This window comes from Erpetoichthys calabaricus, chromosome 14, assembly GCF_900747795.2.
Source record: "Erpetoichthys calabaricus chromosome 14, fErpCal1.3, whole genome shotgun sequence".
NCBI classification, from domain to species: domain Eukaryota; kingdom Metazoa; phylum Chordata; class Cladistia; order Polypteriformes; family Polypteridae; genus Erpetoichthys; species Erpetoichthys calabaricus.
Genome location: NC_041407.2, coordinates 10,816,621 through 10,843,328, shown reverse-complemented (window position 1 = coordinate 10,843,328; position 26,708 = coordinate 10,816,621). Strand labels below are relative to the sequence as shown.

The 26,708-nt window shown below is 39.6% G+C and overlaps 2 protein-coding genes across 8 annotated transcripts in view; both read left to right on the top strand.

The window, feature by feature from the left end:
* The window catches only part of mfsd11 (major facilitator superfamily domain containing 11), a 200,509-nt gene that overhangs the window by 111,536 nt on the left and 62,265 nt on the right, over window positions 1-26,708 (top strand). The gene's annotated exons all lie outside the window — the stretch shown is intronic.
* Window positions 9,770-26,708, top strand: part of rnf157 (ring finger protein 157) — a 72,682-nt gene continuing 55,743 nt past the window's right edge. For 2 of the 7 annotated variants that reach the window (XM_051936502.1, XM_028818826.2), the window contains exon 1: window positions 9,777-10,518. In XM_051936502.1, coding sequence (XP_051792462.1) covers window positions 10,431-10,518 — 88 coding nt within the window. In that variant the 5' untranslated portion in view covers window positions 9,777-10,430. Of the gene's footprint in view, window positions 10,519-26,708 lie in introns of all 7 variants that reach the window. The other 5 variants (XM_051936501.1, XM_051936500.1, XM_028818828.2 and 2 more) reach the window with 5 other exon arrangements.

Below are 26,708 nucleotides of genomic sequence, written 5' to 3'. Positions count from 1 at the left end.
GTGATGAAGGTGTGAATTGGTCTTCAGGCTTTGACACGGACAGTGAAACGGACACCTGTTCGTTAGATTCCGACCCTCCAAGTTTCAGCGATGTTCATGTTTGGTGTCAGCTTAATACTGCTGACAATCCTGATGTCTGCTGATCGTGATTATTTGGACTGTTTATGATTTGTCAATGATAGTCTGGTGGAGAAAATTGTTGAAATGAACTATTATTTTTGATTTGATATACTTTATTAATCCCTGAGGGGACATTTTCACATGACCTTTGGGGGGGTCAGAGTGCAGGGTCAGCCATTGTACATCACCCCTGGAGCAGTTTTGAGTTTGCTCAAGATTATGCTGAGCAGTAGTGATGGGAAAATGAAGACTCGTGTAGCTTTGAAGTTTTCTTTCTATTTGTGCCAAAAAAGATTTGAAGCTTTGAAGGCTCAGCCCCAGTATGAACAGTGACATCTGGTGGTCAACTGAGATCAATGCAAGCTCTCAAAAGCATAAGTGAAGCAGCACTCACTGTTTTAGTCTCTTGTCTCCAGTAAAAGGTCAGAAAAGTCTGTGTTCATTTTATTCTACTAAGGTCCTTGTCCATTTATACTATTTAACTTTTGAACGCCCTTTTTCCGCTGTTAGTCGCCACCTGTCACCAAATCTCTCCTCACAACCCAACAATGTTGAATGAGAATGATGCATTTTATATAGGCTACCTGTTAATTTAGCGCCAAAGCTGTCAAACCAATGAAGTGCGCTGTGAAGCACTGATGACGTTCGAAGCTTCAAATGTCATGGGTCACATGACAGCGGTGTTTTGAGTCAAAAACTCAGCTCCAATCCAGTGTGATTTGACTCACTACGCTTCAGATTGACTGACACAAGCTTCAACACTTTGGTATCATTTTCCCATCTCTACTGAGCAGTGTCATAAAAGTCACAGTCACTGGCAGCCTGTCACTGCAGACGACATGTGAGCATTTCTCAGTCTCCTGATACTACAGGGCCGGATGGGTAAACCAGTACAGATGGTAGTGGTTGACAAAGTGTTTGTTGCACACACTCATTTTTGGTGAAGTTATGAGCGATTTTGTTTTTTACTCATTATGAAAAACCCACATTTCAGTAGTAATGATGACTTTGATGAAGCCAATCACCCAGCACTGAACCTGTACAAACTGTGGGATGTGTATCAGGTGTATGCAGAAGGTAGAAGTTCCTGATCGTGATGTAAGTATTGGATAAGCTGTCATGGGTTACAAGGGTAGGCTGTTGTGGATACAGTGCATGGCATCCAAAAAGGAACCATTTGGTATCAAGTTCTACATGCTGTGTGACGTAAGTTCTGGATACATACTTTACACCAGTAGGGGGACCAAGTAGGATGGCAAGTACATTCAATATGGCATTGCTACATCATCTGTGCTATCACTGTTGGACTCTTTGCCTGACCGAGGTTATTGTATAAAGAGGGACTGTTTTTATACTTCACCTAAACTGCTTGAGATTTCAATGGAAAACTGATGCATTATGGGACTGTACGACCAAATTGATGTGATGTGCCTGGTGACTCCGGTTGCATGAAGGCATCAAGCTCCAACATGGTGCAGTAGCTGTGTGACAAAGTGACAAAGTGATTGCAATCAATTGGAAGGAAAAGAATGATGCCTGCCATCTAAGCACTGTTCACAATGCAGCAACTGTCAGTGTTCATGCCAGGGAAATGTGTAAGTCACTAAGCCTTGCACTGTGGTAGCCTACAATAACACAAGGGGTGCGTGACTGTGACTGTTAACGAACATTTTAGTATTTACATGATTCTGTTACACATAATAACATTTTTCGCTGTTAAAAAAATTCAATGCACTTGGCTTGTTCTTCCAGGGGTAACCATAATGCTAAGGAGACTACACTGCAGTTGCACACCTGATAGAATTCAATCTAGCAATCTAACAGACGGTTCATTTTATATGGTTCAGGACTGATATGTTTGTTTCACTGTATGTAACTATCTCTATATTCTGAAAAAATATACTACAATATTATTTTTTCCACCAGGTAAACACTTTGGAATACACAAATCAGTGCTGCTTTTGGTGCACTATCTGTGGATGATGTAAAAGTAATGCTCTGTCTATTCTTATCTCAAGTGCTCCTGCACCATTTTGATTTTCCTAATGAAACAGTGAAGGCAGAGACTAATACGACATGCAAATTCAACTTCTGAGGGCGAGTGCGTCATTCCTGTGGAGCATAAACTCCGCCACAATTAATGCATCGTTTATATAAATATTAAAATTTTGTACACCATTAATAATACACTACTAATGATATAACACAGAGAGGACCACAAAGACAGTACTCTAAAGAGCTCCTAAACGTCTGGCACATAGTATTGCATATTATGACTGTTTACACAAATTATATGATTTGTTCAATTCAGAGTATGTAAGAATATGTAGTGCTAATCGTAGCTGAGTGCAGCTTATAATTTATTCTTCTTTTACCTTAGCATTTCCCATTTTTATATGGGGTCAACCTTCTGATTGCCAGTGTAGATCCTTAGCCACAGAGCCACTACTCAGTTGAGTGCAGCATATAGATAACGTATTAAAAAGTACAGTCACATGAATAAGACATGGCAAACGCAGATATAAAATGCATACTATAAAATACAAAATGTTAACATTTTTTTGTTCAATTTGTTTCTAATATAGGACACCAAAACAACTGCTTTGAAGGCAGAACTGAAAGATCTCGATAGTTCAGAAGTTTAATAAATGCTGAATACACGTTTGAGTGCAGGAACTAAAGGGAATTGAAATCATCATGAGGGGCGTGTAATAAAGGTGTCAGTTCACCAGTGAAACCAGCATCAATTTATGAACCTCATAGTTTCTGAAGTGCTCGGATCTGTCCAAGGCCTAAAACTGTTCTGACTTGAGCTGGACACTTCTCTGCAATTTAGCTTGAACATCGGGTTACACCCTACCCTTTACAGATGATGCCCAAGGATCTTTTAAGACCACAGAGAGTCAGGACCTCAATTTTATGCCACATCCAAAGGACGGCACCATATTTACAGCATAGTGTTCCTATTACTACACTGGGGCATTGGGATCCATCACAGGGTAAGTGCCCCCTGCTGGGCTCGCCAACCTCTCTTTCAAACTTTTACTGGTTGGTTTTCCATCCAAGTACTGGCTGGGCCCAAACATGCTTAGCTTCAGGATGACCTCTTCTAAAGTGCATGTAGTATGACTGACTGCTCCGTGTGAGCTGCAATGAAATGGTACAAGACAATGAAAAGAAATGTAAAAAAGGAGATGCAAATCATCATGGGATTTTTTTTTTATTCCATGGTGAACAGGAAACCTTTGTCACTACTTGAGAACTGAATAATATTCAACATATTTGGCCCTTCATTAGAGTTTAATAATTTATTAGGAGCATATTAATCAGAGATGCTCCGATTGGGTCTTTTTTAGGCCCTATGCCAATATAATGTTAATTTATCAGCTGATTCTAATACTGATTCCGATTTATGTTTTCTTTTACTCTTTAAAATTTTTTTACACTAAAAGCTCCTGCATAACCAGACAAAGAGAAGCCTTATGTCCAATACTGAAGTGTTAACCTTGGTATTTTTATAATTAAACTATACACCACTGGTGTTACCTGTTCGTTTTTAGTCCAATGAAATTCTGTAGGCTAATTTTTCAGTGACCAAAACAATGTTAATGCAGCACTCAAGTAGCTGAGCACCCAAGGAGCAGGAGCGACCAACCCCTCTGAGCAGGGTATGCTGAAGGCCGTGGGATAAGTAGCAGAGCTACTTTGATGGCGAAGACATGAGCCAGATATACTGGTTTGACTGTGACTGTCAGATGACATCATATCTCATTGAAGAGACCATAAAAGGTGAACAGAGGAGACGTTGGTTTTTAGTTGAATGTACCAAAGCTCAAGATCCCAATTATGTTTAAAAATCAGATTTTAACTTATTTATTGGATTATTCTGTTGATTGTAACCACCACCAAAACGCAGTTTTTATTTTGGATTGGTTTATTTAAAAAGACTGCACTGTACTTTATTTGATATTTTGTTTGCAATAAAAGCGCAAACACCTTTGCACCTACCTCTGTTACTTTGTGTGCTCATTGCCCTGTCCATCTTCAGTGATGACAGTTGATGCCAGTTGCCGCCAACCCTAGCGTCACTGCCAAAAACAGGCTTTCACTCTAATGTTTTTGTGGAAAAAAAGGATATAAAGTTTCTAATAAAATGGGACCCGATGGTGACCAATGTTGGACAACTGCAAAAAATGTAAAAAAAAGTCAAAAGAAAAAAATGTCATGCTACTCATGATGCATAATCCACATTATCTAGTTGTATGCTCAAAATGCGTAACATGCATGCTTTTTTCTGCTAAAATGTTGTTTCTTCTGGAATAAACGGGATAAACCATAAACACCACACTAAAGCATCATGGGAAAGACTTTTTAAAATGAAGATAAGACTCTTGACTAATGAATGTGGGGGAGAAGCAAGTAACATATAAAACAATCATTTTTGGGTGGAGTATTCCTTTAAGAACTTAAACCTATGGCAATAGTACAAATATTTTGTAATTTTTACATAAATGTGAATATTACACTACTGCCGTTTTGTAATTTAATATGAAGAAAATAACATTCCATACAATCAAGTCCAACTTATACAACAAATGACTTCATAATCAAAATAGAAAAAAGTAGTAGGGGAATCAGAAAGTTACAATAAAGCAAAGTCAAAAAGAGACAAAATTTAACAAAATAGAATTCAACCCCCTTTCAACTACTGCCCTTTTCTGAAGGTAGGGTGAGAACAGAAGTAAAAGAAGATTAAACAATAAGATAAGTTGTATATAAAATGACTGAATGATTGTCAAACTGGCTGCAGCCACAGGGGGGCGACAGGGTGGAGTTTGAGAACCACTGATGTAGACCATGTATGGATGTGTGTGTTAGATGTCACTAGCCATGTGACCTATCAAAGACAGGTAATAGAATACATTAAAAATATTTGCTATCTCTTGCCCTTCATGCACCTTCAGCGCCTTCCCTTGGTACCTGTGTGTGCCTGAACCTCTCTTCACACCGGCTCGTTCCTGTAAAGTCTGCTTCTCAGACCCTGTAATTACTTTTAAGGTGCCTTGCTCACCTCCCATCCGCTTTCATACTTGAAGGTGACGCTTAGTATCCTTCACTTCTCCTTGTGCATCTCACACTTACACTTACCTTTCAGTCACGTCACCAAAGCCAGACTGGTCAGAGGAACTGGCCTCCCCCACAGACCTTGGCGTTTTAATATTAGCATTTGTAATACTACAGCTTTCACTAGTTTGCGGTGTATGTCGCATTTTGGATTGATGTCATGATCTGAAGTTGTATAAATTCAGACTTGACAAACCAACAACCAAGTTTCCAACTTGGAAATCCGACTTAAGGGGTGGTCCAGTTGAAAATTCCGAATACTCCTTTGTCCATTTCACAGTTATAGTTTTCTACAGTCCCACCATGACATTTCTCGTGCAGCACACTCAGTATGTTAATTCTGGGCTTGAGGGAAACAGCCATTTTTGTGAACGATGGCATTTCACAAAGCCTTGTAGACATGCCAGTTTCAATGAACAAATTAACTTTGTTGCGTTTTTTATGTCTGACCAAAGCTGCTGTCCTTTGCAAATACGATGTTAATGTTTCCTCTCTTCCATTTTTTTTTGGACTTGGCCTTGCATCTGCACACTGATTGTTGGCTCTTTATTTTCTTTGCCGAGAAATAAATTATCGGCTAATTTGTGGCACTGCTATAAGGTGAATTTTATTGCTTATAGAATATTTACCCTTAATCTGTACCTTGCAACCTGCTTCAAGACACTGAATGTACTTACCATTTAAAAAACACTCATACAGGACTTAGTTGCTTTCTACCAGCCATGTTAGTTTCTGAGGTCGTCCTTATCAAGTACTGTATATATGTAGAATTTCACCACCTACTGGCCTGAAAAGGTATGAAAACTATCAGAACGTAGATTCTGCACGTTTTGACAGATACTGTCACAAAATCGTCATCTAGCCACATTGAGGGAACCATTGAAAAACTAGTATGGTGGCTTTATTTGGGCCAGCCAATTCAGTAATTGAAAATGGAAGACAGAGGCTGACTAAAATAGCTAGAAATCAAGCAAAAATAAAAAAAAGCACAAAAAGCTGAAGAGAATAAAACTCAGGACACTCAAAAAAAGACTCCTGAAGATAGGAAGGAGGAGGCACAATTGGCCAGAAGAGCTGCAGTCCAAATAATGAGCCTGGACATTTATAATTAAGATTCTCTCCATGCATGTTATGACTTGTGTTCTTTCAGGCGTTAACGGATTAAAAGGGGACAGAGAATGAGTGAGGTTCAGAGAATGGTAGAAGAGGAGCTAGCTGCACTATGGCAAGAAGAGAAAATTGGGAAAAAGAAGCCTTTCAGGGGCAGTTGATCTCATCTGTTGTGAGAGATGGACATCTAAGATGGTGCTCCACTGGCAATCTGTTTGAGAAACAACATGAGGAAGGAACCAAGGTGGGGAGGGAGACCTTAAAGAGAAGGAAAAAAGCAGGTCAAGATCTGCCAAAGTCGAAGCCAGTCTCAAGTGCAAGACTTGTGGAGACAGGAGAAGGAATGGATCAGTCAGGACCTCAAGAAGCAGCATCCAGTCCGGTCTACAGCAAATGTGGGAGTGAGGGCAATGAAAACTGATGACATATCCAAACCAAGCAGGGCCCCATCATCTCAACTCTCCACTACCGATACATTCTGACCTTCAACAGCAACTCCTTCTGTGCCCAGAGATGGTGATGTGTTGATTACAACACTCAGGGTAGACATAAAGGGAAGCTGAACAAGGATATGAAGGATCAGGGGGTATGTTTAAGCAATAAGGAGGAGTAGGTTGGGAGCATGCAGTCATTCAGTTTGTTGCCGCACCCACCACACAATGGACCCCCTCAGGATCCCAAATTAGGACCCAAGGGCAGCCGTGCAATGGTTGAGGCCTCAGCACCACACTAGCTCAAATGGAATGGAACAGTGGGAGGTTTTTTTTTTTTTTTTTTTTTTTTTTTTTTTTTTTTATGGTGGCTGGAGTGCCAATCCTGTCACCAACCCTTGAGTTTTCCCGGCAAGTTGGAATACATGCTTGTAAGGCAGAGCAATAAGTTAAAAGAAAATCTGGCAAAAATTGATAGAAGCATACAGGAAAATATAAGCAAAACTGAGAATAAATTTTAATGTATTTGGAGCTCACCTCACCCAGAAGAAGTTAAGAAAATGTTTATGATTCGCATCAAAGAAGAAACTTTTCAGGTCATTTCCCAGCAACAGGTCCTAGCAGCGCTAGAAAAGGTCCAGAGAAGAGCGACTAGGCCGACTCCAGGGCTACAGAGGTTGAATTATGAGGAAAGATTAAAAGAGCTGAGCCTTTACAGTTTAAGCAAAAGAAGATTAAGAGGTGACCTGATTGAAGTGTTTAAAATTATGAAGGGAATTAGTACAGTGGATCGAGAATGTTATTTTAAAATGAGTTCATCAAGAACATGGAGACACAGTTGGAAACTTGTTAAGGGTAAATTTCGCACAAACATTAGGAAGTTTTTCTTTACACAAAGAACGATAGACACTTGGAATAAGCTACCAAGTATTGTGGTAGACAGTAAGACGCTGGGGACTTTCAAAACTCGTCTTTTTGGAATAAGTGGATAGGACTGGCGAGCTTTGTTGGGCTGAATGGCCTGTTCTCGTCTACAGTGTTCTAATAGCTGCATCTACTGCAATAGGTCCAGTAGTGATGGCAAAGCCAGCCAAGCTCAGGTCAGTCATCAAGTTGCCATGAAAAGAACTTATGTTACTTTACATTTAACATATGTCTTTGTTCAAGACTAATTAAAATTCAACTGTAGAAAATCAGGGGATGAAAATCAAATCAGCAACAGTAGCATTCAAAAAGCATCCAAAGCAAGAGAAGACTTGAAACTAGAATTCAACAGAATCAGCAATTCTAGGAGGAGGAGGTTAGGAGCACACGCTGATACAGCGCATTGCCGCACTCACCATGACAAACCAACTCAGGATCCCAGGTTAGGACCTAAGTTCAGCCAGGCTACGGGTGACACCTCAGCACCACACTAGTTCAGATGGAATGGAACCAATGTGAGGTTTTTTTATGGTGAATGGAGTGCCAATTCTGCCACCAGTCCCCAGGGGGAAAAAGAAAATGTCCTTGAAGAATAAAAGTCATAAGCTTGAATGCATTTTAGGGGTCTGCTGATTAAGGGATACGAGAATGGAAAAATGTAAAATTACAAATATCCCAAAATCCTTAAACAAAACACACACACAGCTCAAAAAGTGCCGAACTCCGCACAGTTGGGTTAAACCATGTTTGTTATGAAGGAGGGGGTAACCTCACTCACCAAGTTTTTTTGTTGTCATTTGCATCTAAAACAATAGGGGTACGTGCAAAACAGAGTGAGGAAAGCACTTATTATGCCAGCTTTATTAATGAACTTGCTCAAGCTCCATTTTTTCCCCTGGTAAAAGCTTCAGAAAAAGCTCACTGGTCATGAAGCCATGGACAATGGATGAATGGGAGGTAGAAAGCTAGACTGTGTAAAGAAGCCTGTTTGGGCAGTAAATGTCTAATGTCATCACTGAGGTGACACATCTAAACATGTCAGCAAAAACAGCAAGCAAACAGAAAGATCATGTGCCATGGTTATGATGCCACTGCAGAAGTCAGTGGTCACTGATTCATGAATTTGTCTGCCCCGAATCCCTGCCATGCAGAAGTTTGTCTTTGTCGGTATAGTTTCATATACTTGCTTCACATACTAAAAATCTATTTCCTAAGGTCCAGCTCTATACAAGGATCAAAACCAAGAATCAGAATCAGAAAATCTTTATTGTCATTGTAACAAATACAACGAAATTAGGTGCAGTTCCTGTGGTGTCAAAATATACATAAATATAATTACAAAAGGATAGGAAAGGATAAGAAGAAATGAGGTAGAACACAAACATTCAACATAAGACCTTATTGCACGTAAAACACTATTGCACAAGATGTCATCTATTGTACTGTTGCACTGGAGGTGATTAGGTGGCATTCAGTGCCCTAATAGCAACAGGGTAGGGTAGATCCTTCACTTTTTGCACAGTTTATCATGTTATATGTTTAATTTTACATGGATAAATTGGCCGTTTTTGCCAATCACTCTATACTTAATAACCCATTTCAGCAAAGTGAAAACATGTTATCAGAAAAGTTTGCAAAAAGCTGAAATCCCTAATTCATATCATTATTCTGACCCTTAATTCAGCAGATTGTACCCATGCCTTTACCACCAGCATCACAAGACAGATAAAAACAGGGTTCACTCATACACCCATCCAAACCCACATTGTACCATCGTTTTTTCTAAATCTGCTTATTCTGGGCAGGGCAGTTGGGAACCTGGAGCCTACCCTAGCAAGAGCTGGATGCAAGGCAGGAACAATCCCGGGACATGGTGCCAGTTCATTGCAGAGTAAACACATTAAGCAGCACATCTGGTGTTCAACCAGTCAAAGCAGGCACATGTCGGCCCTCTCTACTGATCACTACACTGGTTCCCAGTAGCAACACTTATGGATGTTTGCTTGCAGAGCAGTCAACAGGGCTGCACCTACAGTATATATATGGTGACACGTTTGAGGTCCTGTGTTACTTCTCAAACACTATGGTCTGCTGATGATCAACAGCTGGTGATACTACCTCTGGGTGGCATCAAACAAGATGGAACCAACCCCAGGCAGCATCCGACATATGGCAGGAACAATGACATTACATTTCCAAACCCACTAAATCCGAATCAAGATCGTCTACGTGTATCTGGGATGGATTTGTCCACTCATGGGTGGTCAGGGATGACTTCGTTTCAAGGAGCTCAGGCGTACCAGACCTGAAGTCACCAGTAAGCGGAGTTCGGTGACGCGCGTGTCATCTGTTCCCTGAGTACTCCGAGTCAGGGGTGACATCAACACAGACGGCGGCGGAGCACTGAATGAGGTCAGCTCACCGAGCGCGGCAGAGTCGGCTGTGACGTCACTACGCGGCTTGCCGCGAGCTCGCGCTGCAGGAACGCTGCAGTCCCGCCGCCACCATCACCGCCGTCGACGAAAGGAGGCTACCTTGCGGTGAGGTGACACACCGCACTCCCTTTGTCGTAGCGGCGGATTCTAGTCACTGCTTTGCAGCAAAACCCGACGCGGTACCGACTCGGGGTGAGAAGGCCGTCTAGCAAGAAGCGACGATGCTTTTGTTTTTCCACGAGGAGCACTAAATAGCGGAGGCTGCAGTGCGGCGGACGTCCTGGCCATGGGAGCCCTGACTAGTAGGCAGAATGCCGGCGTGGAAGAGTTGGACATCCCATCCAATTCCGTCTACAGATACCCTCCAAAATCTGGTAAGACACCTGGTTGTTAGACGGACTGAAATGCACTTGAACGCTTCAGTAGTTTATTTTATTTTGTGTGCATGGTGTTCTCTACGGGGGTTATATCACTTGAAATCCAATAGCGTCCTAGAGATGCTCGGTCGCTTGCCGCCCAGCAGACTACTAAGCGGCTTTAGCGCTCTTTGCGGCTCGAGTCCGCTTCATTCACGTTTCGAGGTCACCGAATGCAGAAAGAGCGGCGCGCGTGATGAGAATGAGGAGCTGTACGTGTACCTGTTTATGCGCGGGATGCCCTCGCTTGTCGTTTTGATATTGTCTTGCGTCCTTACTTGGGAATATCATTTCAAAGACGAGTACGTGGCTCGGACGGAAACAGATCCCTCCACAAATGCAACGGCTACCCCATCTGAGCTCCATTCTAGTCCGGACTTCTATCGTAATTAGCAGTTGGGTAATTGAAATGAGAACTGCGAGCGATGGGGTTGGCGGTATATTAGTGTTAAAGACCTAATAAGGAACAGGGCCACCAATTGCTTCCAAACGAGTCCTAGTCATTCTTGAAATGCTGCCATTTAGTGGGATACTGCACCATTTTTGAGGAAGAAAAGTGTCCAGTCTTTTAAAGGATGAAAGGGGTAGAAATCAAATCAATACTCTTTGCCCCAGAACTTTCCCTAAAGGATTAGTAGTGGTTTGATTTGGTGATTGTGAAGGTCACGGAAGCATTAGGAGTTCATCCTGGAATAAAGGAACATCATGAGGGAACAAACAGTGTTTGTAACGCAGAGTACACCTGGTCCTGTAAAATGGCCATATTCCTTGGCTATCATAGGACTGACTATGCAGAAAAATTGTTAGACCTAGTGGCTCCCACGACATGGCTGCCCATACCGTTACAGATCTTTAACAGCTGCCCACAGACATTGTAGGTTGAAGGCATTCTTTGGGTTTCTGAAAACGTAAGCTTCTTTGGGCCTGGACAGTTTCTTGAATGGGAGACCCACTAGGGAAAGCTGTGGTTTGTTGCTGGATTAGGTGTGGGGGGCGCTTATCCTGTGGTGTGTGTGGATCACAGTGCCTCAGTGCAGTGATGGGGACACTTTGCAGTAAACTTGATGCCAGCCTTCAGATGAGAATTAAAACCGAGGTCCCGACGCTCTCTGTGATCAGACAAGATCCCCGGGCGTCTTTCGAAAGGAGAAGGGTGTATCCCGATGCCCTAGGTAAATTGGCCACCACGTCCTGTTCATTCTGGTCCCCTAATCTTCCCCTGCCTTTCACTGGCTAATGATATCATTCACCCCTTCACGACCTACTAGCTAATGTGTGATGAGTGTACTGGCGCAAGAATGGCTGCTGTCAAATCATTCAGGTTGATGCTGCACATTGGTGGATGTTGATTGTTGAAGTGGCTCCCCTACTGTATTTGTAAAGCATGTTGAGTGTCTAGAAAAGTGCTTTAAAAATCTGACTTATGTATCTAAACCACTCTAGATAAAGGACATAGGGTGTATGGTGACTTGTTTTTTGCTCCAACAGGTTATGAATCTTTATCCATTGGCCTTTGATACATGTGGTTTGTGACTGGCAGCCAGGGTATAAATTCCAGGTCTGCAAAGCGCATGATGTACAGTTTTCATTATAACTAGGTCACAGAACTGCTGATTAAATCCTGTGGTAATTTTTGAGGCCCTAATTGTGTGGCATTTAGCAGCCATCCTATGAAGTGTCTTCAACTTATGACTACTGTTTCACTTTGCTGATTCAGCTTCTCCATATTTGGCATATGTTGCCATTACGTTTGAGACTGTTCTTACTGACAGATGAAATCATTTTGCAGTTCTTATGACCGGCGCACTTACAACTTATTTCTTTGGAACTAGCTGCCTCATGATGCGTTGAAAACTTCCATATCCTAGTGCTAATTATCAAACCTCTTTTATAATAGGCACATAGGCAGGCAACCTAATAGGGCACACCTTTGCAGGTGTATTTGTAGTTATGATTTAGTTACTTCAAAGTTAGAGTTGGTTTTTTTTCTCATATGAAGTTTTCATTATTTTTTCCACCCCTGGTAGATGTGGAAGTGGCTATTGCTGTCTAGCAACAGTGACTAACAGTGACAGTCAAGTAATTGTTCTCCTGGAAGTGTACTGCTGTGCATGCCACTGGTGCCCTGGCAATGGATCCTAAAACAGGACTTTCATGAAGTGCTTATTGAGTTCTTCAAAGTGAGATCACCTATGTGGTATGGACAGAGACTGGCATTTCAAACCTGTTACCTCAATGTTGTGTACACCTAAAGCACAAGTGTTTGATCATCTGATAGATCTAACGTGCAAATACTGTGGCTTCAGAAAGTATTCAGACTCCTTTATTTTCTACACACTTTCTTGTGCTGTAGATTCTAACTAAGACAGAGTGTAGACAAGCTTCTTCTTAAATAATCATGCGTGCCACAATGATTAGAAATGAAGATCACAGATACATTCCAGTGCCACCAATGACATCAGACTAATCAGATACAATACACTTCATCCCCAAATGTTGATAAAGGGTTTTCCTTTCATTAAGTCACAGGTTTTGGTAATCAAGGTAATGGTCTTTTTAGAAATATGATAGCTAAGAATAGTGGCATTAAATGTGTACAGCGAATTCAAAAAGTATTCAGACCCCTTTGCTTTCTATATTAAGAAAGCATGGTGTTAAGACAGTATGGTGGCTCATTGTCTGGGGCTTCTACCTCACAGCTCCATCGTCTTGGATTCAAAGTCTGTTCCTGGGCACATTTGGTCCATTATATGTTTTGTTTCAAGCATTTTGGTTTTTCCAACCCCTAGGACTTGTGTGAATGTGCAACGCTGGATCATGTCTTGTGTCCATTTTAGTCCCCAGCCTTCCACCAATCTGTACCAGATAACTGGGATTAGAAAACAGATGGATAGATGAGAGATATATGATTAGCAGTGCTATCTCACAGCTCCAACAAGCTCAATTTTGCAGCCCACTCTGACTTTGCATACAGCTCCAACAAGCTCAATTTTGCAGCCCACTCTGACTTTGCATAGTTTTCTCACATCCTTCCTACCTTTTTTTGGCTTCCTCCTACATCCAAATGATGTACTCATTGGATTTGTGTGTGAGCGTGGCATGGAGTGGATTGGCATTTTGTGTAAGATTTGTTCCAGGAAAAGATGCAGCTTCCTACAGCACAGCAAGGAAAAAAAGCAAGATCAGAAATAGTGTTGGTAGGATTATATTGGAGGAATACAATTAGCGTTAGTAAATTGAAATAGTTTTAAGGTGCATCTTGGGATTAGCACAGTGTGTACCATTGCTGCTTCCCAAAGCAATACCTCAGTTTGATTCCTGTCTAATTTACCATCTGTTAGGACTTTGCAGGTTCTTAGTGTATTTACGCAATTTTCTTCTGATTTCTCCCACAGCTGAATAACATACCATAAGGTTAATTATTGGCTCAAATTTTGCCTGGTGCCAGTAGGGTTTCTACGTTTGCTCAACAGTAAATCTTCCTAACACACTTGCATTCAGTTTTGCATCTGTCATTGCAGGATATGCTGTAGCTTTTTTTTTTTCTTCAAAGAAACAAATTCAGAAGCGTGTTAATGTGAGGACGATGTTCTTGTTATTATTAACATTTCTTTCTTTTGGCGACCTTGTTGCATTATTTCTGTCATTATTCATAAACATCCGTTATGATTTTTGGTAGCTTTTATTTTTCAGTTTTAAATGTAATTTATCCATCCATATGTCCATCTTTTTTCTCAAACTTCTTGATTTATTTCAGTATTATTGGGATCCAGAGCCCATCATGACAGAATTGGGCACAACGAGGAAACCTGTCCTGGACAGTGTGCTACTCTAGTATAGGGCACACTCACACACAAAATCCTACAGTGACAATATTAAATCACTTTAATTTTTGCAGTTTATTATGTGTTGTACACAGAGTCAGATGAAACAACAAAGCAAAAAATACATGAGTAACCCTCTTGCTTCATTTTGCTGTTTAGTATTTGATGAAATGTTACAGTTTTGCCCATTCATATATATAGAAACTGTGGAAATGTTTGTTAAGCACTGTAATGTATAATCATCAAGTCACTCTGCAAATTTTGTATCTGTAGTTCAAAGTAAATGTGAGTTCATCAATGGCCTTTAATAGCTGATTTGATGACACTGTCACTAAATAGAGAATTTGAATTTATGCATTGCTAAACTTTTTTTGCAGTGATGGCTGAGAAAACAGTTTAATCTCACGTTTTCAAGGAGAATGAAGATGTAAACGTTTATGCTAGTAATACAAGCCAGTGGTGCCCAATGATGTAAAATGGCAAATGATGTGAAAAGTGTCAATGGGGAAAAAGGAGAAAAAAAAAATCTTGCGTTATTCATGCATTTTTGGCTAATTTATTGTTAAATAAATATTTCTGGAAAAATCAGCGCATATCATAGTCAGTCACGGGGCTGACTTTTTGAATTGAAGAGAGGACTCTTGACCAATAAATGAGAGGGAGAGGCGGATCTTCAATTAAAAAACTCTTTTGCTTTTCTTGTTCATGATGTGTGCTGATTTTTTCCAGAATTGTTTATTTAATAACTAGCTGTGCTACCTGTCTAAGATGGATTGAAATCTAAATCTAAGTAATAGACCTCAGCATTAATGTTTGCAGTGCACCATGCAATGCACATGTCTCTGTTATGTGCCATTCAGTATGGGATTTGTCAAAGCAGTGGTAATGTTTGTGATGTGCCATCTATTGGATTGACAAATGCAATGATTTTATAAAAAAATGTTCGTGATGCACCATCTTTTGGAATGACAGAAACGTATCAACCAGATGGACACTCAGACAGACACAGAAACGCTTAATCTTATGTTAAGGTGGATATTTTAGTAAAAGTGCTTGTGTTTTGCAAGATGTGAACAAACGACTGGATAATTGACATGTGGATTATACAACATGAGTAACGTGATATTTTTTTTTCCTCATGGATGTGTTTTATATCCTTTGCCGTTGTACAGCATTGGTCACCATTGGCTAGAAGAAGAATGGTAATTTTTTTCAGGATTGATTGTTTTGCATAGGTTCTCAGTGTTTTAAGACTGATCTCTCAGAAACCACTTGTTCTAATTTTTTTTTTTATCTTTGCTGGAGTGTAGTCATCCAGAAGCTGTACACAACACAAAAAAGCTGCATTTGACAAAAAACTGTAATCTTAATACGTGGAAATTAATTTTAGTTTTCCACAGACACACATACATGCAAACAGCATGCTAAAATCGACTTTTTTCAACATTGCAGAATCAGAATCTGAACTTAACTTGATAACACATTTGTAACCCATCACCAAACTTCCATTTACTTGGAAGTAAAAAAAATGAAGAATATGTTGTAGAATGCTTACAACCTTGTAATGAACAAAGCAGGTTTAGCAAATGAATGGATTTCGCACAAAAAAGGTAGGTAGGCAACAGTAAAAATTTTGGAAGTTTATGATCCATGTTATTGTTGATGGCATCAAAAATAAGACCAGGCAATGGCATGCATCTGAATAAACTTTCAGTCTGTCACTGTTTATTTTAAGCAACACTTTGTAGCGTGAAACTTATCATACATCTCAGCATTATACTTTTAAGGGGACTCAAAAGCGCATTAGATGTGCATCAGAAGTGAGTATCAAATTGAAATTGAAGTGATTCAGAGATGTTTTATTTGTGTTGTATAGGACTACATTTCTCATCTTTTTTTCCCCCTACACTACCCTGTTTTTCATTATTTTGTAATCCAGTGGAGAAAGTGGGTCCTCCAGAGCTTTGTTATGCATACAGTACATGGAATAGCAGGAGGATGGTTGCCCCAGAAGTGCATCTAGTGTACAGATCAGTGTTTAGAAGAGCGCCTAAACTCGGGAGATCTCCGTAGTGCTTTGAGCATGGCGATCGATGTAAATAAATAATATCAATGACCATGGGAAACGGTTCCCCATGGTGTTTCAAGCGCAGTGATCACTGTATAATATACAAATCTTGGGGAGCAGTGCATGAGGCACAGGCAATCCATCAAGGCATTTACTGCAAGTTCTCAGGCATTATGAACGGTGTTTTTTTTTTCTTCATGGCTGGTGACCCATCTAGGGCTATAAGGCCACTGCTACTGGATCAGATAGTCAATAAAGCAGTAGTTTAGGTGCTCAGTTTGTAGGTGAGTTGCAGTGCAACACTTTAAAATGGTGTGAAAATGTATCAAGGTACCCATTTACTGAGCACACTTAAGGTTAGGGATGCAAGGATCAAAAGTCTATCCTGGTGCATTAGGTACAAGGTAGGAACCAGCTTTATATGGGTTATGCTAGCAGAGTGATGAATATTCACCTTGAAAAGTTAATCAAATAAAAGTGAACATACTGTTCTGGCTGTCTGCTCTTTAAATCTTTCCAGATTGGATTTATGGTTTTGGCATTTGGTCACGTTTCTGCTTGGTGCAGTTGACCCCACTAATCCTTTACAAATCTATTAAGCCGACATGCAGCCAGAGGTGGTCTTATTTTGGTTGTATGGTCACGTGACAATTCATTTTGCTCTACTTATAATACACATTTCACTGTGAACCCATCTTAGATCTTTTCCTTTGATTTGTTTTTAATGCAAATAATAGCCTTAGATTTGCTCTTACAGACAGTTATATCAGGCTGCTCAAAGTGCTGTTAAATAATATATACTGTATAAATTATCTTAATTCCATTCTTTATCAAAGGGGCTATACTGTATGTGCATACCATTTGCTTGAATGCTGTGGTCATCAGAATAGGAAGAGCACGATACTGTATAGATTTGAAAAATAAGCTTTTATGAAAACACACTTTTACTATCAACTGTTGAACTTTGCAAATATTCTGTAAAATTGCTGGCAATGCTGTCGGTTTCATTGTCTTAAAATAGCCAGGCATGTATTTGTATATACACCAGTTGAATAAGTTATTAGGATTCCTGTACATCTGCTTCTCCATGCAATTATCTAATCAGCCAGTCATGTTGCAGCAGCACAATGCATAAAATTATGGAAGTGAAGGTCAGAAGCTTCAGTTAATATTCACATCAATAGGGGAAAAAATGTGATCTCAGTGATTTGGACTGTGGCGTGATTGTTGGAGCCAGACAAGCTGGTTTGAGTATTTTTGTACCTGCTGATCTTTTGGGATTTTCATTTACAACAGTCTCCAGAGTTTACTTAGAATGGTGCAAAAATCAAAACTGTATATACACACCCTTACATACTGTTTAAGCAGGTGTAATACCATATCCACCTCTGTCTCCATGCACTCATTTTGTTTTTCACTTCTTTATTCCATCTCAAATCTTTGGCAGTTGCTTTATCAAGCACATGATGACAAGGATCAACCATGGATGAAGGGCCAATTAACTGCCTAATGTGCCTAACATGCAGACATATAGTCACTCATACAGGGGCTGGGTTGGTGTTGCCAATAACACATCAATGATTGGGATTTGAATAAAAAGTGGGATGCCGTCAGAATACACACCCAAAGGATGAGTTAGCAGACTTCTACCAATCAATGACTAGGCTGAGAACTCAGAGTGGGTTTTTTTGACATTTTGAAGAATCAATGCTAACCATTCATGGTACCCACAATCCATTACAAATTGCAAATTTGTTTTATACCAATAATTAGAAGCAGCCATAAAGGAAATCAGGGGTGTGTTGGTACAGACTATAAACCTGTGTCCATTTTGATTTCTACCCTTGTCATGACTGAATGATGTTTTCTCTGTTTCCGTGTGGGTTTTCTTGAGCTTGCCTGGTTTCCTCACAAATCTGAATAGCAAGTGTTTTGTGTTAATTAGGCTTCCTGGGCTATATGTGTGATTTTACCCAATGGTGAAGTGGTTTTCTATTCAGGGTTGGTTCCTGTCTTCTGCTTCATGCTACTGGGTAAGGCTTGCCTCCCTGCAACTCTCTAATGGATGAAGTTAATTGACAAAAAAAGGGGATGATGAACATTCCGGAAAAGTGATGACAAGTGTCAAGATATAATGGGGGAACTAACATACATAAAATAGAACATACAGTAAATTGTGATCTTTCTGAAGTTTTTTTTTTTTACATTTGACAAAGTCACAAATATGAAACAGCTACAGAGAGCATTCAAGTCATATTAAAGAATTTGGAGATTACAGTCAATGATGCATTACAAAGATTAAGGAAACTGAAATCAAATAATCTCTCAGGCTAATTAGAATTTAACCCCAGTTGCACACGTGCTGCTGATTAGATTTTCTAATCCCCTGATGTATATTTTTTCAGTGATTCCTTCACAATAGGAACAGGGTAGCTGCCTGAGCTGCATTGTACCATTTATGAAAAAAGAGAGAGTGTTGATCATGGGAAATAGAAGCCACTCAGAGTGTTTTAAAAATTATTTTTAAAAGAAGGAAATTTTTATAAGACACACAAACTTGCCAAACTAGTAGCAGTGAGGTTAGGACCAGGCAGCAGCATAGTCTTTGACAACAGATGTCTAGTGGCATTTAGTATGAACATTTTTGTAAGAAATCAGAAGGATATTTTCCAGCAGTAGTGGTACACCACAGGCTGCTTTTAGCACTTATAATCGACTAATTGACTTGCAAGTGACGTTGGGGAGCTGATTTTATGTGGTAAAGAATGTGAGCCAAGAATGTGCTGCAGCAATATGGACTTGTACCTTTAAGGGAGGGGAACACTATGGGAATTTGGTGTCTTTATTGCTTTGTATTATCCACCTTCCCTGCATACGTGCATTTTATTTCCACAATCTATCCACTTCACTTACACTTACACAATGTTTTAGTAAAAGAAGTACCTTTCCTTTCCTATTCTTTTAATAAAAAGGGGCAGCATACTGTGAAAGCAGAACAGGTCCTATATATATTTATAAACTGTTGAGAAAGACAACAAAGCAGATGGGCTGCTTTTTTACTAAGTGGTACCCTTGATTTTGAATGACCCAAACTCGGTGAGACATGTAGCACAGTGCAATTGCTGAGTGGATACCATAGAATTACCAACTTGGAGAATAAGTGAAGTGGGTAGATTGCTGTGATTGTCTGGCTGCATTCATGTGTTTACTGAAATGAAAGGCTAGGTGAAGAGGAGAGCTTGCAATGATGGCTGAGGTGCACCCATGTGCAGTATTTACTATCTAAGGAGGAAAACTACAGTAGAGTATTGCAGTATAGTTTCCTGTTTTATAAAGTTAATTCACTAAGGACAAAAATAGGGATTTATTTTTGCTTTTTTCTTTCATTCAGTGGATTCAGAAAGTGTACATTTATGTTTATTGTGTCATAATATTTGCTATTATGATTGGTTTTTAGTAACTTTGCTATCTGTGGATATAAACTGCCTCTGAATCTACTGGCGTGAGTGCCCATGGATCATAAAGGAGGAGTGAGAGAAGCGACTGTTCAGGATGGCTGAGCTCTTTCATAATCCTGTCTGCCTTTCTACCGCAGCATGTGTTGTTCAAGTGCAGTATATGTCCAGAACAGAAGACAGCTGGATACCAGTCATATTCTGTGCCGCCTTCACTACCTTCTGCTGTGCTTTATGTTCTTGAGTCATGCAGATGGCATACCAGAATGTAATGCAACCATTAAGGATGTGCACCCTGTCCTCAAATGTTTGAGGAAGTTAGTGGTATTATTGAGCACTTCTTGACAAGAGTCCAAATGTATTGTGCCCACTTCAGTTCATAGTTGATGGTCACTCCAAGAAATGTAAAGCTGCTCACCTTGTCAACACCATCCCCTCCAATGCAGGTGTCAGTGTGATTTTCCTTCTGCTACTTGAAGTCTGTGATCAGCCATTTCGTTTTGCTAACTTTAAGGATCAGATTGTTGTCCTAGTACCACTGAATCAGCAGCTGTCTCACCATTGTTGTTGATCAGGCCTATGATGGATCATGTTGGTGTCATCAGATAAAAATAGAAAGTACACAATTAAATTAATTCACTGTCACAGTTTGACGCTTTGTTCATTTTATTTCTTGATAGTGCAAGTTCAAGCACGCCTTTATTAGTATCATTGCAAGATAAGGTGTGACTCTGACTCTGTATTGGCTCTCTCCAGATATGTTGTTTGTGTTGTCATTATTGCTTGGCAAGCAGAGTGTTCATGTGCCTGACTGACTCATTACAATGATGTTGAATTAATCTGCATCACTTGGTAGTGTCATTTGATGTTAAGTTAATGAAAAACATGGCAAGAACAGCCAATAAAAGGCAAAAGTTATTGTGCAATTGGAATTATTGAGAGTCCTGCCTTTTTCATTGGTCATGCAATTTACATACTCCCTAAAGTGTTTTGATTTGACCGACCTGAAGGCTTTTCTGAATCCACCTTTTCCATTACAAGCTTACTGGGATCCAGAGGCCTTCCCATTAGTGTCAGGTGTAAGGAATGAACCAACTCTGCATAGGGTACCAGTCCACCACAGGGCACTCTTACTTAAACATACACTCATGTTGGAACAATTTAGAATTGTAGCATGTGTTTGAGATGAGAGGAGAACATGGGCATCCAAACAAATTCAACGCAGTCACAGGCAAGACATGCACATTATACCTGTGAAATGACCCTATGTGGGAATGAACCAGTGTCAGTGAAACTGGGAGGCAGCAGCATTATTGCCATTGTACCACCACCTTATTCAATACACTTTTTTTCTCTAAATAATGGTACATCCAAACATAAAAATCAATGTAGAAAAAAACAGGTCTTGAAAGACTACTTGTTAAGTTTAAAAATCAATTAATAATCTGTCAAAGTCAGGACTGTGGAGTAACAGATAAGTTCGAGCCGGCTTAATCAATACAGATGTACATGGATTAAATTCAAAATCTGGCAGATGTGGCAAATCAACTTGTCAGACTCTTTAGCTGTTTAAGATCATTTTGATTTATCCTGAATATTTATTCTTGTTTCATTTTAACAGCAAAAAAAAAAAACAGTAATATATTCCAAATAGAAATAGCAGTTTCTACATGACCATGTGTTCCATGTCATTTAAGGGAGACTGTTTGCAGATGTTCCTCATCTGAACCTTAAAAAATATAAAGGAAAGGGTTATTCTTGTGAAACAACTAAAAGTCCTAGGTAATGATTTTCTGGTTCCCAATTTTTTATTTTGATTATGATTCTTGATTTTCTCAATTTGGAAGTTTGATTGAGCTCCCGCTCTTTTGGTTTTGATTTTGGATTTAGTCATAACAAGCTGTACCAACGGCATGTGTTTTTATAGTGAGATATTCTTTTTGGTCATAAAAATTGAATGTATTAAATTTTCAAGGAAAATACCACCCAAAAATATTTTCTTTTATGTATTTCTTACCCCATGTAATTTGTAGTAATGGCTGAGAAAATTTTGAATGTCATGTTTTATGCAGAACAGAGATAAAAAAATATTCTGATCTACTGAGGGACTTTTGGTGACCAGTGCTGGACAACAGCAAATAATATCAAACAGTCTATAAAATAATCTCACATTACTCACACAGTGTTGCATAATTCACATGTCATGTCTTCTAGTTGTATATTGACCTCATTTCAAAGGCATGTATTTTTTACTAAAATATTGTTAAATAAACTACTTCTGGAAAACACTTTCATGAACAAAAATGAAATGCAGACATGCCAGAGCACTTGAATTGAAGTCCGTTCTCCTGCTGTCATTCATGGGTCAAGGGTCCACTAAGAAATTGTGCACTAAGAGACATGAAAATGAAAGATTAAAAGTTAAAGAAAAGCAAGTAAAAATATTATCAGGAAGAAAATATGCTTCAGACTTGTGCATATTTGAGATACTTCAAAAACTAGAAGGTTGATTCACCCATGCACTTTCACAGACTGACACTAAATAACTTCGGGGCACTCCAATGGATATGAATATAAATGTAATGACATGAGGAGGGTCATGCTTGTTTGCATTTAAACACATTCCATTTTGGTTCACGTGAGTGTTTTCAGGTGGTGGTTTATTTAACAATATTTTAGTAAATGCATGTGTTTGGTACATCGTGAGAATAAAACTGAATAACTTAATGTGTGGATTATGCAAAACGAGCAATGTGAGATTTTAATGTTATTTGCTGATTCCTGGTTGCTGATGGTCATCAAAGATCTCAGTTCTATCAGAAACTTTCTTATTTCTGTCCTCTATGAAAACATGAGATTAAAAATTTCCTCAGCCATCATTACAAACTACTGTGCATGGGATAAGTAACATATAAAGAAAATATCATTTTTGGGTGGAGTATTCCTTTTATGAATTTACAATGGGTGAGGAAGAATAGGAGTCCACCTTTATGAGACAGAATTGGGTGTTCTGCTGGACTCTTTTCTGTCCGCAGTCGAAAGAACCAGATAAAGATTTGCAGAACGCTAAGCTTCGTATTTAAAGTGTACAGTACAAGTGTCAAGAGCCTCCAACGTAAGTCCTTGTCCGATAACCTTTTGCTGTTTTCTAGTTTCCCTACCTTGAAAGTGACATTGCAGGACTGAAGGAGTTCCGGAAAAAAAATGATAAAGTTTTCTTTTTGATCTTTTTTTTTTTAGAGGCCATTGAGTTCTACTTATAGCACGTGAATCTCAATTTCTCTTCCGACCTTTAACGTCACAGCTATTTGAGATTTGGTTCACTTACGTGTTAGGTCAGTGAGGTTGATTTAAGCACCATTGTCCCCTCTCTATTGGGTTACAAGCAGTCGTATCCAGTGTCTCATTATTTTAGCCTGCATGAGGATTGGTGTCTTCACTCATTGTTCATATATTACTGTAGAAAGGGAGATTGTCTATAATGAAGACATTGATACGTGTATTTCTATGGTTAATTTGGATATTATATTTTCTCTCTTTATGTTAAAATAGTTCTTGGATTCATTCTTTTTAATTTAACTGCTTTGATGTTATAACTAATTGTGTTATAGTAAACTCTTCACAGTGTCATTTATGCTTCATAATGCTAGACCCCTTCTTTGGTTCATTTATTTGCATTTTGTGACATTTAATAAAAACAAAGTAAGTGGTTTTGTTTTAAGGTCTAAATTTATTTTTTCTGTTTCATTTTTCTTATTTATCCTGGAGTTGTAGATTATGACTTGGATACACAGTTCAGTATTTCAGTGACTTGCACAGAAAATGCTAGTTATAGTTACATTTGAAGTGATTTTTCATATATTTGTGTTTAAGCTTCTGCCATCTGTAAAAACTGATTCTGGCAATACAGTATAATACTGATGCCTGAAATTGGCAGAAAATTTCAGTAGGCTGTTGTAGTTTTTGGAAATCGCACCTCTAGCATACAGTTGATAAGTACTGGGATTCCGCAGAGCTGTGTACTAAGCTCTATGCTTGATACTCTTTTTAATTACAACTGTGTTTCTAATCAGGAAAATACCAGTACCATCAGATTTTTAATCAATAACCCAGTCATAGTTCTTATTATTGGGATAAAGGGTTTGCCTACGGTGGCACAGTGGGTAGCGCTGCTGCCTCGCAGTTGGGAGATCTGGGGACCTGGGTTCGCATCCCGGGTCCTCCCTGCGTGGAGTTTGCATGTTCTCCCCATGTCTGCGTGGGTTTCCTCCGGGCGCTCCGGTTTCCTCCCACAGTCCAAAGACATGCAGGTTGGGTGGATTGGTGATTCTAAATTGGCCCTAGTGTGTGCTTGGTGTGTGGGTGTGTTTGTGTGTGTCCTGCGGTGGGTTGGCACCCTGCCCAGGATTGGTTCCCTGCCTTGTGCCCTGTGTTGGCTGGGATTGGCTCCAGCAGACCCCCGTGACCCTGTGTTCGGATTCAGCGGGTTGGAAAATGGATGGATGGATGGGTCTGCCTACAGGAGGGCTGTGGTGGATCTGGTGGCATGGTGCCAGCTTCTACCCACAACCCATGTCGGTGGTTTTTGTCCATTGCCCATTCCTCCAACTATATTGGTATAGCTGAATAATCTTGGGGTCACATACATGGATGATCTGATGGATATCATAATTATTTCGTTAACTGTGTTATTGGTGAATAGAGGGATATGTCGAGTAAGAATTTCATTGTATGGTATAACAGCTGTTTTACTGTGCATATGACAAGAAACTCTAAATCTAAATCCTAATGTGCCTGTAATTCTTGTGTGGAAGCTGAATGCAGTTTTTCAAATGGGTGTTTACATTTCCAGTGTTTTTTGGTAAATGCTTCCAATTTATTTAATTTGGGTAATGGCAGTGACAAAATAATGACATGTGTGAAATGTTTCTTGTTGTTATACTCATTGAATTGAAACTCAAATGATGGCATGTGAGATGGAAGCAAATGGAGATGGCATCTTATGGCTGAGATGAGTTCAGTGTGTGTGTTTTTAAGAATAAATAAATAAATGATTCATTCTAGCCACCTTGCTCTGCTTTTACACTTTTATACTTTGCACATCTTGATTGATTGAAGTAATGAAGCAGATGCGGGGCACCTATTATGGCGAGAGCCACTTCTTTCTCACAGGATTAGCAGCTGAAGATGGATACTTTTAGTAGTGAGCAGCATTGTAAGCAGTAATGCACCATTTGGTGTATCAGCCTCCAGTGTCTATGGGACACCTAGGGACACACCTGTGGTCTACTTAAGCCAAAGCTAGTGAGTTCCAATGTGGAGTACTGAGGAGTGATAAGCTGTACAGGCATCACTCATAATCAGTGCTTCAGTGGACAGGGACAGTGTTTGTGTCTTTGTGTGAAAGTGGGTTATGCTTAGGGTGTGTGAGAAGTGAGAGGAGGCCAATCTGGTACAAACTTGTTCAGTCACACTCACACCATGCTGAATAAAACTGGCTAAAAAAGCTTTTGCAAATCTGGTTATTAAAAAGAGATATTTGGTGTTCAGATGAAAGTAAATAAAATTGAACCGAATTACTAAAACATGTAAAGATTGTGTAATGTTGATACTATCAACAGAATTATCACACTTTAAAAGATCTGCACAAATGAATAATAAACAAGCAACAAAATATACAAACCTTTGAGACAGTGTGGTATGTTTCTTTTGTGAATCTTTGGATATCTAAGGGGAAAATGTTTTGAAGATGCATCTGCTTTTTAAAATTTAGTTGTATTTTGCACTTTGTAAGCATTGTGAGTGAGAAAATGGGCGATGCTGGTAGGAGCTCAACCTACCCAAACTTGAGAAGAATTGGAGAGAAGCCGGAGCAGGAGCCAAGTGTTCTAAGAAGCAAAGGCATGCCAAGGTTTGATCCATGGATGAAGTCTACAGCAACAGGGGAACTGGTGCAAAAAGATAACACAGAGAGTGTTTTAATAGTTTAAGGGCCAAACAATGGAACCATGCAGGGAAGGGGAGAAGGTTTGTCTGACTGACACTTTTCCTTGTGGCAAATTTCAACAAAATAGGTCTGCTGGGAGCCAGGTTGTTTCATGAGGAGAGACAGCTATGACTATTTTTGTAGGTGCATTCAGCATCTTGTATGAACATACCTAAAAGTGGGTGGATAGATAATGAATAGTTAATGAATCATTGTAAATCTATCTAAAAATAATCACGTTTTATAGTCTGCATTCTTTATTCACTGTGTGAAATGATTACATGTAAAATATGTCTGATAGTATATTTTTTAAAGTATTGTCTACATTTTGTATTATTTCACACACATTTGTGCACAGATGTGTTTTTAAAATGTATGGCCCAATGTGTGCTGACTGGGACATTTCTCGCTTACTGTTTGGTTAACAGTGGATTGAACAAGTCTGCCATAGATCACAAAAAGCCAGTTTCTGGTTTTTATTGTTATGTTATTCCTTTTTTGAGAACACGGCTGTTTCTGCACCTTAAACACATGGCTGTAAAGGTGGTAAAGAAATTAAATCATAATATTCAAGTTAATTTACACAGTGGCACAGTGGTAGCACTGCTGCCTCACAGTAAGGAGACCTGGGTTCACTTCCCAGGTCCTCCCTGTGTGGAGTTTGCACGTTCTCCCCATGTCTGCATGGGTTTCCTCCCACAGTCTAAAGACATGCAGGTTAAGAGCATTGGTGATCCTAAATTGTCCTTGGTGTGTGTGTGTGTGTGCCCTGTGGTGGGCTGGTGCCCTGCCCATAGTTTGTTCCTTCCTTGCGC